This window comes from Terrapene carolina, unplaced genomic scaffold, assembly GCF_002925995.2.
Source record: "Terrapene carolina triunguis isolate 2854851 unplaced genomic scaffold, T_m_triunguis-2.0 Scaffold90, whole genome shotgun sequence".
NCBI classification, from domain to species: domain Eukaryota; kingdom Metazoa; phylum Chordata; order Testudines; family Emydidae; genus Terrapene; species Terrapene triunguis.
In genome coordinates this window covers 1,739,096-1,754,467 of record NW_020664441.1, presented here as the reverse complement: position 1 = coordinate 1,754,467, position 15,372 = coordinate 1,739,096, and the positions used below count along the sequence as shown (strand labels likewise).

General features: G+C 53.7%; 1 protein-coding gene across 1 annotated transcript in view; it reads right to left on the bottom strand.

Annotated features, from left to right (window-relative positions):
* The window catches only part of SYT7 (synaptotagmin 7), a 220,207-nt gene that overhangs the window by 58,078 nt on the left and 146,757 nt on the right, over window positions 1-15,372 (bottom strand). The window contains exons 4-6 of the mRNA XM_029911227.1: window positions 11,549-11,628; window positions 6,042-6,173; window positions 4,720-4,935 (exon numbers count right to left, since the gene is read on the bottom strand). Of these exons, the coding sequence (XP_029767087.1) occupies window positions 4,720-4,935; window positions 6,042-6,173; window positions 11,549-11,628 (428 nt within the window). The remainder of the gene's footprint in view (window positions 1-4,719; window positions 4,936-6,041; window positions 6,174-11,548; window positions 11,629-15,372) is intronic.

Below are 15,372 nucleotides of genomic sequence, written 5' to 3'. Positions count from 1 at the left end.
TAAACACACAGCCAGATACATGACAGAACACCCAGATAAACACACAGACCGATACATGGTAGAGCACCCACATAAACAAACAGTCAGATACATGGTAGAGCACAGCCAGACAAAACTGAGCATGCAAAGTAGCACACAGCTGGGCACACGATGGAACACATGGCAAGCGCCCCAACTGGGAATGCAATGGAGCACCTGGCTGAAGACATGATGGAGCCCACAGCTGAGCACACAGTTCCTGGATATTTGACAAAGCCTGTTGCTGAGCACACAGCTGTCACATGAGAGCATGCACCTGGAGCACATGGCTGGGCGCAAGGCAGAGCACATGGCTGTGCACGCATACAGAGCACCCAGTTAGACACTCAGCTGGACAGTCAATGAAGCAGGTAGCTAAACATGTGGTTGAACAGAGGAGCATGTGGCCAGGACCCAACTAACCTCTTTGTCCCCCAGCTCTGCTGCTGCCATGAGGACATGCCTTCGGCTGAGACGTCCCTGTAGCAGCCGGCTGGGCTGAGGCCAGGGTATTCACCATCCACCCTGATGGTCATTTCAAACCTAAGACCCTGCATGGTTCCCAAGGGTACAAAGGAAGAACAGCCCAGCCACGGTGGCAGCAGATGCCACCTCCGTGGCACATACCAGCCGGGCCCTGGGGGAATCGCTTTCACCGTGGCAGCAGCAGGAAAACCTTGTCTACTTTCCATGTGGGTTTGGGCTGTAATTATGGCTGAAACACAATGGTGAAGCTGCGCCTTCGTGCATCACGCAGAGAGCAGAAAGGAGAGAGGGAGAGAAAAAAGAAAGATCGAGAAAGAGAGAGATCAAGAAAGAGTAAAGGGAAAGAGAAAAAGTGAAGTCCTGAATAAGCAGAGAGTCTGCCTCAAAGACCCAGGTGCCCTGGAGAGGTGTGTCACCCAGCTGGCATTGCCTCTGGCTTGGCGTATATTTTTGGGTTCCTTGGCAAATGTGATTCGGAAGGAGCAATGCCATCTGGGTGACGAGTCCCCAAGGGCGGCCCCTGTGCTGCCTGCTATGAAGCAGAGATGGGCCTTTCCCAGCCGCTGCCTTCGCTTCCATACTCGGCGACCTCATTTCAGTTTTCTATCAAATCCTAAATTAGTCCAATTTACAACCTCTCAGTCACAGGAAACTAAAATTGGCTGCTCTAGGCCCCGAGCCAGCGCAATATATAAATTTCTATCAGCAGTAACTGACGCATGGGAGCCGCTTCTGATGCAGAGGGGACTGTATGAACCTGGCATCAAGCACACCTGGCACTCTGGCATCTGCTAGTACCTACTCCCGCCCCCGGGATACTGCTATTCCTATGGCACAAGCGAGTGCAGGTCGACCTCCTCCAGACACACAATGCAATGGAGAGCCCCATCATAGGTGTCAGCTACAGGAGTGGCTGTGTTACTCCCCAACAAAAGGAACTTCATTAAAATACAACCAGGTCTGTAAAGTAGATTAATTCCCTCTGCTAGAAACCTTCTTAAAACAGGGGCCATTGTATTTAAAAAAGCAGTAAAGACAAAGCCAAGGGGAAATTCATGACAATGCAAAGGCATTACAGTCTAGAAATTCAAAGCTAAATTTTCTCAAACACCCTAACTCTGCCCCATTTCCCACTCTTAAATGCACTAACCACATGTCATAGACTGGTGCCTGTGCCAAGTGCTTCAAGTCATTTTCAAAAGTTTGTCAAAACTATCTATCTAGCTAGTTACACCCCGCTATCTATCTATCTATCTATCTATCTATCTATCTATCCATCCTTATGCACACTCATCCATCCACCCCACCTTAGATGCATATATCCATCCTTCCATCTATCCATCCATCCATCACTACTCCCACCCCCATGGTATCCAAACACCTGAGCGAGTCCTCTCTGGAACAGGTAATGTGTCTGGGGACCATATATAGAAAGTGTGATGTGAGTGTTGTCCTGTCTTGCTCCAGTGGGCATTTGTGGGTGGGAAGGAGAGATCTTTACTCTGTATCAAATGGGTAGGAGGCAGGTGCTCTGCCTGACACAGTCCAGGAGTGTGGATTTGAGGAGGGATTGTAGCTGGGTATGTTGTTTCAATGCAGCGATAATGCAGTTTGCATATCACAAGACAGAAAGGGGTCTCTATAGTAGGGGCATGTAGCTTATATAGGAAATGTATGGAAAGGGCCATTAGAAAAATGTCTCAGGGATACAGAAGGTTGTTCAGGGACAGAGTTAAGGTTATTTATGGAACCTTAACTCTGAATTTCCACAGTTTCTTTCTTTCTTTTCTTTTTTTGTAAATTGAATCTTAACTTACAATTTCCTGGCTTTCAAATTATTCTTTATAACAATAAGACTCTAACAAAATTTTAAATGACAAATTTGAATATGTTATTAAAACCTTACTGGCATCTTAACAAAGCATTTTGTCTGGGAATTTCCTTAGTTTTTTTTTAAATGAATATATTTCAGCACAATTATATGTGAAAACACACCATACATCTATATATGTTCTTCTACTTTGCTGTATTTCTAGTTAGGGTGCAGAATTATACATGATATTCAGTGAATTACAGCACAGCATAGTATCTGAGTTAAATACTGCACCATTGGAGTCTGTACCTTCCTGGATCTCGGGCAGTTTAACCAACAGAGATTAGAAATTTAGGGCCAGATCCTCAATCTGGTGCAAATCACTGTAGCTGCATGTAAATGAATAGAGCTACGCCAATTTACAGCAGCCCAGAATCTTGTCCAAAACCTTTAAGCCAAACTGAGTTACGAGTCTCCTAAAGAAACTCTGTTTTTTTCTAACTGATAAACCTCAAACTTTTCTCCAAGTTCCCCTCTGACATCAGACTAAGGGAGCAAAATGTTGGGGCCCAAAAATTTAGTTTATTGCAAAAGTTAGGCCAAATCTGGACACAGAATGGACTCCAAGAAGTCACTACTGCCGTTAGCCCCCTCCATGGGGGTGGGGCTAAGAATGGTCCTGCCCCCTAGGGTAGGAATGGGATGGCCCCAGAGTGGGGTAATCTACCAGCTGTTTCACTACACAAACCAATGACTCCATATTGGAGTGTTCACCCATTGGAGCAATTCACTAGTAAGTTACCAGAGCGCCCCCCCCCCGTCCCCCCTCCAGCTCAGTACTAAGCATGGAAGGGGTAGAAAGCCAGCTGAGCAGCCTCCTACCTTGCTTACTCCCCCTGCCCCCAGATACTTGCAGAAATGTAGGCATAACCCCTAGCCTGCCTGGTACCTCTAAGTCTCCCCCACTTCTAGCACTGATCCCCAGGAGACTGAGCATTGGGCAGGCAATCTCCCTTCCAGGCCCATGTAGCAGGCAGTATCCCCAGGATTAACTGACTCAAGCACATCCACAGGGCTGCTCGGGGGGTGCTGCCCCACAGCAGAGGGTGCAGCTCTGCCAGCTGTGGGAACCAGCCAGCTAGCAATAGTGACATGGGGACGGGCCCCTGGTATTTGGACATCAAATTAATTAATTCTCACCCACCCACCCCCACTCACTAAGGCCTCTCCTCACACTCCTCTCTCAGTCGCCATGGACAACCCCACCATCATTCCTGTCGCCTAGGTCTGTAATCTAGGCGTCATCTTTGCCTTGGCCCTTTCTGTAGGTCCTCACATCCAGGCTGGGTCTACACGTTCTCCTGCACACCACCTCTAAGATCCGGCCTTCCTTTTCCATCCATATCTCTAATAGTTTCATCCACGCCCACCCCGTCTTGACCAACCTCCTCCTCTCTGGCCTTGACAAAAGCAGTCCTGCCCCACTTATCTCCTGTTCAAAACACCATCACACAGATCATTTTCCAGGCTTGTAGCTTTGACATTCTCACCCCTCTCCTTCCACCGCTCTGCTGGCTCCTCCTTCACCACATCAAACACAAATGACTTCTCACTTTCAAGTTCCTCTCCAGCCTAGCCCCATCCTACCCAACGTCTCTTCAATGCCGCCAAGACATCGGCTCCCCTTCTGCTTTGCCAGGGCCTCCATCATCCACTTGTTAAATGTTCAGACAGGCCCCTTCATGCTCTCTCCCTCACGCACGGCAGAAGCTCCCCATGGACATCCACAAAGACACCTCGGTGTCCTCCTTCAAACTCTCCTGTCTAGACCCACCTGTGGTCTCTAGCCTTCTACTTTGATTGTAAGCTCTTTGGGGCAGAGGCTGTCTTTTCCTGTTTGCACAGTGCCTAGCACAATCACAGAAATAGAGGGCTGGAAAGGACCTCAGCACGTCATCCAGTCCATCCCCCTTACCTAAGGCAGGACCAAGTGTACCTAGATGAGTGCTGACAGGTGGTTGTCAAACCTGTTTTCCAATGACAGGGACTCCACACTGGGGCCCTGGGTTCTGACTGGGGGCCCCCAGATGCTACCGCAATGGAGATAATGACAATACTTTGCCAAGGATCAAGGGGATTCTCATCACACACGGGGTTAAATTCCCATCAGGTGGCGACGTGTTTCCTGCCATCTCAGACATTCCAGACTGCCCTGTCCGATCCCACTGGGGTGGGGTAATCCCCTCACACGATCCCACGTTCTCCTGGACCCCCTGCCTGACCCCAGTGGGGCAGATAAGCCACTCAAACAGCAGGATAGTCACCCAACCCCGTGCTCTGCTGGACCCCATGCTGCAGTGCCTCATAGGGCCGGGCCAGGCCTGTGAAGCACTCTCACTCACTTGGATAGGCTGAGCTTCCCTGCTGCTAGGTGGCTCTGCACCGTGTGCCATCGGCCTCTCCCCGCCTTCCCATTGCTGGGCTCGCTGTGGGCAGACAGGCTGCTCTTCATGCCGTCCTCTTGGAGCTGCTGCTTCTCCCCCAGGCGTCCTTCTCGCTCCCCCGCCAACCCCGAAGCGGAAGAGGCGGCCAACTTAGCGCCCGACAGCAGAGAGCCACTAGGGTGGGCCAGATCCACCAGGATGGGCGCGAGGGGGGGGTGGCGGGGAGGAGGCCACACGTGGGGGGAGAAAGAGAGAGAGAGAGAAAGAGAGGGACAGACAGACAAGAGACAGACAGACAGAGAGAGAAAGAGAGACATCAGCACTGCAAAAGAAAGGGCTGGGGGGGAGCCTTCGGCAACAGGGAGAGGAGAGAAAAAACAACAGGCGGCCCCGGCTCGGTGGTGAGTGTGTGATGGCAGCAAAGTTACGTTATCCCATAGACAACGAGGGGTTAAACAATGGAGAAAACTGTTAGGAGAGGCACCAGTACAGGCAGAGGGAAAGAAAAGCCATGTTAGTGAGAGCTTACCAGCACCAGAGTCACCACCACACAGTGCAAATGCAGAGTACACGCTGAGGGGGGACCCAAACGCGCAACCCCATCCTGTGCTGCAGAGAAGGGGGGCAGGGGGGGGGGGGAGGGAGAGCAGAGGGGACCTGGGGCAGCGGGAGGGGGGCGCTAGCCTCTCTCAGTGAGTCACTTAGGGCAGTGGTTCCCAATCCATTGGGGCAGCTGTTCCAGTCTAGCAGGCGAAGGGCCTGAGCCGAACCTCGGCCAAGTCAATGGCAAGCTTCTCATTGGCTGGCGTGAGCTTTGGATCGGGTCCCGAGGCCACGGCTGTGCCAGCCAGTGCCCATCACTGCTTCCCATTCGGTGGGCTGTGCTCTATCCCACCCTGGAGCTTGGGTCCAGCCTCGAAAGGGGGCAGCCCGATGCAGCGGTACCTTGTGAAGGGCCACTGAAGTCCCTGGCAACGCTCTCTCTGACTTGGATTTGAGCCTAAGGGAGCGAGGGGCTGAGCCCAGGGAACTGGCCTGGCGTACCAGTACTGGCGCCCGTGCCAGTGGTTGGGAACCACTGAGATAAGGGAGGAGGGGGAAGGGCAGGAGGGGTTGCTCGTCTCCATGGCTGTCTGCCCATGGGGGTGGAGTGTGTTGGGAGAAGAGGTGGAGCAAAGAGGAAGAGGAGGAGGGTGAAGGGGAGGAGAGGGTGGGTGGGTGGGTGGTGGGTTGCGCATATACTCACTACACATGATCAAACCAGGTAACGAGAGACTCACTTGAGGGAAAGTCGTGGATCACCGTATGGGGCGTAAGGTGAAATGTTTAGTATAAACTCCTTGGGAGGGTAGGAGCTCCATTTCTGCTGCACTGTGTTGTCATTGTTATTCCAAAAGTCTCTGTCTAGATCACTACATCGGCCAGAGAAGAGGGGAGAAAGAAAAGGGAAATACAAGAGAGAGAATCTGAATTCCTGCGAGGGGAGGAAGGAGAAAAAAAATCAACCCCCTCCCCCCCAAAACCAGAAAGAAGCCAGGTTAGAAAGGAGAGCAGCTCCGTCTCCTCCTGCGAAAGAAAAGCCACAGCTGTAGCAGCATCGGCCTGCCACACACATACACACCCACGCACACACGGAGGGAGGATGGACTGGGGACAAACGGAGGAAGAGCATCAGAAAGACGGGAGCAGGTGCCTCCAGAAGCTGGTAGGAGAGAGAGAGAGATGGAGCGCAGGTTAAAGGAGAGTCCGCTAGACATGGCAATCTGGTAATGTCTCGCCAGGCTCCCTGCTCTGTTCCTGGAAACAGCATCAAGGCAGTTCTCGCCACATCCCAAGTACCCTGCCCCCCGGATGATGGCAGAACTGATGGCTCCAGGCATTCAGAAATCAGGAGGTACGCCCCCAAAAACATGAGATTGGCCTAAAAATGAGGCGGTTTGGGAGTATTAGGGAGTCACGCTCTCAAGCTTTCTTGGCAACCATTACTGGGCTGGGAACGCACTGTAGGTGTTACCACAGAAGCTGAGATTCTCACAGACTCACGAGCCCAAGAGCTGGGGTCATCAGGAAAACACCCAGTTGCTTGAGACTCACAATATTATTGCTAGAGCTGGCAATGGGGCAGTGCAAAACATAGCCCCTCCAGCATTGGGACAGCGGCAGAACCCACTACAGTCTTGGGGAACGACTGACATCTTCCAAGACACTGGAGGTCAGCATGCTGTGGGGAATGTCATCTTCAGACAAGGGGGAAATGAGCTGGCAGGACTCAACACCCAGTTCCCAAGGCATGGGAAGACGTGGGATTTGGGGAATGGAAAGATTCTAAGAACATTTGATAAAGTTGGGAGTCAAGCTAGGGTGATGGTCCATCAGGATCTCCCCAGATTGGCCTCTGAGGGACACTGGTCCAGGACTATAGTCAGACTTGCTCAGCCATCACTTCGAGATTTGCTAGAAACCCCAGCTGGAGAGAGGAGAGGGACCCAGGGAGCAACTCAAGAGACACACAGGACTAGTATTTGAAACTAGCCACTAAAAACCTGAGAGGGATGGCAGATGAATCCAGCAGGGGGTTCTTATTCCCTGTCTGTCTTCCACCTAGATAGGCATTGTCCATCACCAGGACTCATCTTAATACAGCAGAGGTGGAGAACCAGAGCTAATAGCACCCTGCTCCAGATGTGGGGCCCCTCTCTAATCCAGAGCTACTGACACCTGCTCCAGATGTGCAGCCAGGATCCAGAGCTACCGACATCCTGCTCCAGTTGTGCAACTCCTCCCTGACGGATCCAGGACAGATGGAACCCTGCTCCAGATGTGAGACCTCTCCCTGCAGGATCCACAACTGACACCCTGCTCCAGATGTGTAATCCCTCCCTACAGGATCCAGAACTAATGACACTCTGCTCCAGATGTGAGACCCTCCTCTCCTAGAAAACCTGTACCAAGGGTAACCCTCTTGTCCCATCCTGCGGGACAAGGTCAGTCCCCACTTGGCGGTGCAGCGGGAGCCAGGGAGCGTGATTCAGCAGGGCGTGCACTGCGTCTGCCTGGCTGTACATCTCCTCAGACTCTAAATAGGTCACTTCATGCCATGGACAGATCATGAGACAAGCCGTATCTACCCATCGCCTCCTGACTTCAGAGAGCCGCCAATGGCTTCCTGGTGCTCGACCTGGAGTACGTGGGATCCGACAAGCAGCACCTTTGAAGTCAAGTGGTACTGCGGCAAATTCATCAGAGACTTCAAAGGTCCCCGGCAGGCTGCATGCCTGCACTCAGCCCCGGCTCCCCTCATTAATTCCTCCAGTCCTCCTGCGGTTCTGGCATGAAACGGCCTCTCCAAACACACAGAGCGAGATGAAAGGCCAAGGAGAGGGGGCCGTGCGTGCCCCGGGGGCCACTGCCTTTCGCCTCCGAGCACAAGGCTCGCTCACAACCCGGTGGAGGGAAGGGGGAAAGGGAGAGAGAAAGTGGAGGGGAGGCAGGGAGGGGAAAAGAGGGAGGTGGGGAGAGAAAGAGAGAAGAAAGGGTGGAGGAGAGAGGGAGAGACAAAGGCTCTCTGATTTGCAGCTCTCTCCCTCAGTCAGGGCCAGCTTGTTGGGCATCGGAGGCTGAGCTGTCTGGAGAGTCTATCGTCACTGGTGCTGGGAGACCTGCGAGGCTTCTGGGAAGTGGCAGCTTTCGAGTCCCGAGGAGAGAGCGCGAAGAGTCTCGACTGGGCAGTGTACCCCTTGGGGAGTGGGCAGACCCTCCCAGAGAGAGAGGGTGGAGTGTCTGAGGAATGGACGGGGTGAGTGTCTGCGGTGTAGGATGGCGTGTCTCAGGCTAGCTCTTTGTCCCCTGAGTGACTCCTCTTCTCAGGGGGCAGCCTGCACACCACTCCTCTGTGACTCACCACGGACCTCACCTCTCATCACTTCACTCATCAGCGTGGTCAGTAACATCAACCAGGTCTGGAGCACGCAACGGGGCCGCCACACGGGCACTGTCTGAAGGGGCATGTTGCCCAAGGTCCCCTGGCCCACATGAGGACAGACGCTGTCACCCTTGGGCCTACGCTAGGGAAGATCCCATGCACCCAGGGACCCTGTGCGCACACACTTGATCCACCAGCCAGAGTGCCACAATAACTGCACTACTGGCCGGCCCATGGAGGGGCAGCCCTTGTCACGGTGGGTGAGGAGAGAGCTTGGCATGATGTAAGCTCCGCAAGGCACCACATAGGCTTGTTGGCAGGAGGAAGCAGCCACAGGCCCACTGGAAGCGGCCGCTCCTCAGGAAGGCAGTGGAAGACGACAGGCTCAGCCTGGAGGAGCGATAGACATGACAATGTCCCTCACCAGGTTGAAGTGCGTCAGTCATCCACCCGTTCCTCCTCCCAGGACTGCCCCCTCCCTGGCGAGCTGCCCTCCCCCAGCCGCGCAGACCACGCAGAAGGGAACGCCAGGTTTCCAGGGCAGTGTGGCGGTAACAGGCAGAGTGCTGACCGATATCGCTGTCCTGGCGCGGGTGGGTAGGAGCCACCTGGGGCCCAGTCATAGTCACAGGGCCCAGTTCCCCTGAGGGCCCATCTTACTGCCCCAGTGGGCACTGCCCCATTGCATGACGTTACAGCACCCCAGGCCCATCACTAGCCCTTCACACCATTTCTCCACCCAAGTGCACACATCCTAGGAGCCCTCCTGCAGCACAGCCCAGTCACACATTACAGCCCTCGGCCCCACGTCCTTTGCAGAGCGGGTATGGGGACTGCCCCATTGGCGTCTCTGTCTTTGAATGCTGCCTTGGCCTCTGAACAAAGAGAAGCACCGAGAAAAGTCCTGGCTTTGGCCAATATTCCCCCAGAGCACACCATGGGAGTGCATGAGAGTGGGGTGAGACATCCTGGAGACCGAGTGAATAGCAGGGCCCCGCTTGTTGTGAGACAGAGAGAACCTGAGGTGTCCCCTACCCCTGTAGGGCAGAGGTGACCCTGAGGCATCTCCCCTCCCACTATGGGGCAGAGGTGACCCTGAGGCACCTCCCCCTCCCTCTATGGGGCAGAGGGGACCCTGAGATGTTTCCCCTCCCTCTGTGGGGCAGAGGGGACCCTGAGGCATCTCCCCATCCCTCTATGGGGCAAAGGGGACCCCGAGGTGTCTTCCCTTCCCTGTAGGTGACAGGGGACCCTGAGGCACCTCCCCCTCCCTCTATGGGGCAGAAGTGACCATGAGGCACCTCCCCCTCCCTCTGTGGGGCAGGGGGGACTTCTGGGTGCTGAGATGTGAATAGAGAAGAATAAATCTCATTGTGGTTGGTCCAAGCCAAGCAGGCTTCTGCAGAAGGAAGTGTCCAGCGGGGCCGGGATAGGGTGGGCATGGGAGCCCAGATTCAATTGGTTACCTCAATGGCTGTCAATGTGGAGAGCAGCTAGGATCCCTGCCCCTCCATGTGCCCTGGCTGCCCTTTGGGGAGCATGGGCCATGCAGGAAGAAGGAAGAACCAGGGGAACTAGGTGCTGCAGGACCTGGTCTTTTATAGCAGACCCTGGCTGGCGATCAGCAGCCCCTGCGGGCATGATGCAGCGTGATGGCCTAACAGCCTCACCAAGCCCTGCCACCATGGCTACAAGCCTGGCATGAGGGACCCGAGGCCCTGGCTTTGCCCACCCTGAGGAGACAGCTCTGAGCACTCGCAGCCCTGGGGACAGTCCCCTGGCCTCCCAGGAGGTGGTTGCCTGCTGCCTGAGGGGGGCAGGGAGACATGAAGCCTGGATCTGGCTTTGGTAAGCTCTGTTCTCGCTCAGGGCTGGCGAACAGGGGCAGCACTGGAGTGTTTAGATGGGGGGGGGGTGTTGGGGGCAAGGGAGAAAGTTTGTGGGTCGTGACTGGGTGCATACGAGGCAGTGGTGCAGTCTGGGGTTGGTGTCTGATCGGTGTGGGGTGCTGTGTGTGTCAGGGAGATGTCTGAGCTAGGGGGAGGAGACGGGGGGTGTTTGGGGGTCAGGAAGCTGTGAGCCTTTGGAGAGGTGTGTGTGCTGGGAGTGATGGGTGAGAGAGTTTGGGGGTGGTTTGTTTGGGAGCACAGGGGTGTGTTTGGGGGTGGGGCTAAAAGAAGTATTTTGGGGTGCATAAGTGTGTGGAGTCTCTGAGCGTGGGAGTATTTGAGGGTGCAGGAGTGTGGGGGGAAGTGGGATGGGATAGTCTGGGGGCACAGGAGTGTGGGCAATGCTCTGGGGAGTGTTGAGGTGCAGAGGCATGGGGCTGTTTGAAGGCATCACGGTGTGGGAATGTTCAGAGTTTCTGGGTCTATGGATGTGTTTGTGGACATTGAAGGAGTATGGGGATGTGCGGATGTTAGTGGTGTGTTAAGGCTGTGTGGGAGCAGGGTGAATGGGGCACAGTCTGTGGGGATGTGCGGGTGTTGGTGGATTGTCGTGGCTGTGTGGAGGCAGTGTGTACAGGGGCACAGTGTGTGGGGATGTGCGGGTGTTGGTGGGGTGTTAAGGCTGTGTGGAGGCAGGGTGAATGGGGCGCAGTGTGTAGGGATGTGTGGGTGTTTGTGGATTGTCATGGCTATGTGGGGGAAGGGTGTACAGCGTGAAGTGTGAAGGGACGTGCGGGTGTTGGTGGATTGTCATGGCTGTGTGGGGGCAGGGTGTACAAGGCACAGTGTGTGGGGATGTGTGGGTGTTTGGGGTTCAGGAGTTCTCAGCTACTAGGAAGCTGCCTGGAGCAGACACCATGCCCCAGGGCAACACCTGAGGCTTTCATCCCTTCTCGCGCTGTCCCATGGCACCTACTTGATGGTTTTCTTTTCACTGCGCCCTCGGCTGGAATCGGGGGTCCCCACCGTCTCCAGGGAATTTTTATAACGTTTACCCTATGGGAAAAGAAGGGAAATATGTCAGGGGGTAGAAGCCAAGAAGTGTCAGACTGCATTTTTGGACACAGGATTGCTCGTGCTAAAACCTGTGAATCGTCTGGGATTTGTTAATTCTTTTGTGGCCAGTCTGCCCACTGTGAGCCCCAGGTACCTGAGGCAATCAAACTCACAGTTTTCATTTGCTGCAAATCAGTTGTCTCCCTATCCATCTGGGTCTGATTGTGATTATGATATAAACACGTTGCTGGCTAATGTGATGGTAGCCAAGTGACTTTCCCAATGTCCCACAAGGAATCTGTGGCAGAGCCAAGAATTGAATCCAGGTACCCAGCATCCTAGTCAAGTCCCCTAAACACAAAGCACTCCTATCTCCCACTGACAGAGACCTATTTTAAAACAGCCATCTAATCAGGGAGAAGAAACAAGACCATGTGACTTAAGTGCCCAAACTCCCCCACCCCACCCTGAATAATGTCTATTTAATGTGACTAATTCTTGAACCAACAGGTTGCCCAGGAGGCCAGCCAGAGCTTTCCCTGGTGCCATCTCTATCATCCCACTGTTTGCAGGGTGAGGGGAATGTGCAGCTGAAGATGGGTGCTGGATTTTGGGGGATGTTCGCTGGATGAGGCCATGATTAAGTCTCATGTCCCGGATTTTTAGGTGTGTTCTGACCTAGTTTTGCTCCTTTGTGGCTTCCAGTTTGTCATTCACTTCAGCCAGGGCTGCCCAGAGGATTCAGGGGGCCTGGGGCAAAGCAATTTTGGGGGCCCCTTCCATAAAAAAAGTTGCAATACTATAGAATACTATATTCTCGTGGGGGCCCCTGTGGGGCCCGGGGCAAATTGCCCCACTTGCCCCCCCCCGGGCAGCCCTGACTTCAGCTGCCCATCTGGTTTTGCTTGGAAAAATCCTGAAACTGATCAAACACTCAACGTTTCCGGTGTGTTTCCCCAGACATCTGAAACAGGCAGAGAGCATGCCGCAGAATGCTCCTTGCTTGGCCATCACAATGGAGCTCTTCCAAGGAGTTAGTTTGGATGACCTGTGCCCCCCTACTGCTTCTGCTTAACGAACGCAAGACAGAAAGCCAGTCTCCAAACCCAGCCTTCCTCCCTGCTGCCCCATCACATCCGCAGCAGGGGAGGAACAGCAATTTTAGGATTAATTGAACTTTAACTAATTAAGTTCAAAAAAAAAAAAAAAAAAATACCCATGTCACAAGATAATGAAATGTGCATTTGTTCCTAATTGGGGCTTGATAATAAGGCCACTTGGTAGTGATTTCCGATGGCAGGTTCAACGTGCTGCGCGATTCCAGGGCAGACAAGAGCACAATTAGTGCTGATTAGCAAACAATTAGCAGATAACACCGTCCCACACAGGTGCAGGTAAAGGGCCCTCCCCCTCATAGCTCTGCAGGGAACCCCCCTACGAAAAGTGAGAGGCCGCCAGGAGCATTTTAAAGTCTCAGCTGCATGAAATATGCTTGGGGGGCGGGGAGCAAGAGAGAGCAGCAAAAGTACAGGGTTCTCTGGATCCAACAGGAGCTCTGGATGTAGGGGTGGGAGAAAACAGGACAGCAGTGGGGGAGGGGAGGGGAGCTGGCTCCAGGCACACACATAGAGCAGGATGGGGCAGGAGAGAATTTGGATCTAGGTCAAGGTGGGGACAAACAGCAGAAGAGAATTTGGATCTGGATCAAGGCGGGAAGACAGAGAGCGGCACAGCAGCAGATGAGCATGTGAGGGAATCTGGGTCTGGACTGAGAGTGGGAGTGACAGTGGGATAAGGCTGGTATGTTTGTGGGCAGGGGGGTCAGCAATTTGGATCTGGAAAGCACTGGATTGAGGGGACAATAGAGAGTTGGAGAATGACCAGTCTGATCAGGGTAGGGGAAAGGATTCCGTGGCCGGGGAGGGGTAGGCTAGCTATGTGAAATATGGACTCAGACTGACCGCTCTCTCCCCCAAGGCCTTTCACCCCACCTGCACTGTCCCTGTGAGCTCTCCAGGCAGCCACACACAAGAATGGCTCGCTGCGGTTAGTTGGGGGTAATCTGCTCACAAATTAAGAAAAAGCCTGGGGAGGATCACAAACAGCCTGTTAATCACCATGAGAAATGCTGCCCACAGGGGAAAGGGGCTCATTTATAGAGCCAAGGCAGTGCAGCTACTCCATGGCTAGGTTGTAGTTTGCTTTTTCCATCCTAAGCCTCAGTCCCTGATCTCCCTCTGTGTCCCACAGAAACACCTCCATTCTGCTTCCACTTTCTCCTGTGTGGTCTCCTGGCAGAGGAGAGATTTCTGGAGGTCACTCAGATAGCCACAAGGGGTGCAAATGGAGATGTTTTCCTCCTGACTTGCTTTTGGGAAGGCACCTCCACAGAAATGGCTTGGCTTAGAAACTCCAAGCACCCTCCACAAGAGCACATGTCCTTGAACGTGCCCTAGAAGGCCAGGAGCCAGTCACCACGAACATCTGAACTTTGGAGAACTTTCCCAGGACCCAGGAAAAGCGTAAGGTCCAGCAGATGAGCTCCTGGCTTTGCTAGCAGCACAACTCGGAGACTTTGTCACCTTCATCAGCCAACCAGCTTGGGTTTAAGCTGCTCCCTAGCCAGCCACACTCCCTCAGCTCAGCCACTGCAGTTCAACAAGGCTGCAAACGCCCCTAGTCCAGCTCATGAGATCTCTGAGCTCCATTGTCCAAAAGGTCTAGGTTAGAGGAGGTTACAGACACGGCCGGAGTGGGCTGCAGCACGTGGAATCTCTGTCCTGTGAACCTCTTGCGTTCCGGGTGCCCGTAAGCTCTGTCGTTAAATGATGCAGGTTCCAGAACGGTGCAGACTCTGCCAAGAGCAGGCTGCAGTGTCCGCAGGCTCCATTAGTGGAACTGCTCAGGTGTGAAGCGGGTAGGGGCTCTGCCAGAACGGCCTCCAGTGAACCCCATTCATCAAAATGTTCCCATCCAAGGAGGTTTCAAGCTCAAGCCAGTGGAGTAGTTCTTTCCAGTGCAATGCTGAATACCAAGTACAGTGCCAGCTTGACACCACATTTAGGACTGTAGCAGAATATAGGGGTAGATCCCGGTCTGTGCCCCTGGGATGGTGCAAAGGGAAACAGAGCCATCAAGGAGCCTAATGACCATCCCAGCAGGATTAGAAGTGGGCACTTCAAGAGGTGTCTGGCTGTTGTTCATACTTGAGAGCTGGAGTGAAGCATGAGTTAGATGCAAGTGATTTGGGGTGAATGGTACAAGGGATAACTGGTTGCCTTGGTTACAAAGGGATGGGTCTTTGGGGAAGGTCAAAGGAGATGCAACTCACAGTGCAACTTCCACCGAATTCAATGGGAGTTGGATCTGCTTCCAGATGAATCTGGCCTACATGCCAATCTAGGACAGACATGCACACTTCCTGAGCTGAGGGAGACACATGGCATCACTGCTGATGGGGGGGCTGAGAGGAGCTCTGTTATCTGCGGGACAGCCATTGTGGGCTGGCTTCCCTTTCCTCAGTATGCATCTAGCCACCTATCTATCTTAACCCACTTTGTCCTTCACACTTTCCTCGTCCTGCTCCCCCCTTTGCCCATTGCATCTGCTTTTAGATAAGACAGCGGGGACTGGGTGAGGAAACTGTTTAGCTGGGGACAATCACTGGTGGGCACCTCAGAGGCAAGGGTACAGGGAAACTGAGTCAGAGTGGGATAACCGCATGGCCACAGTGCCTGGTCAAGG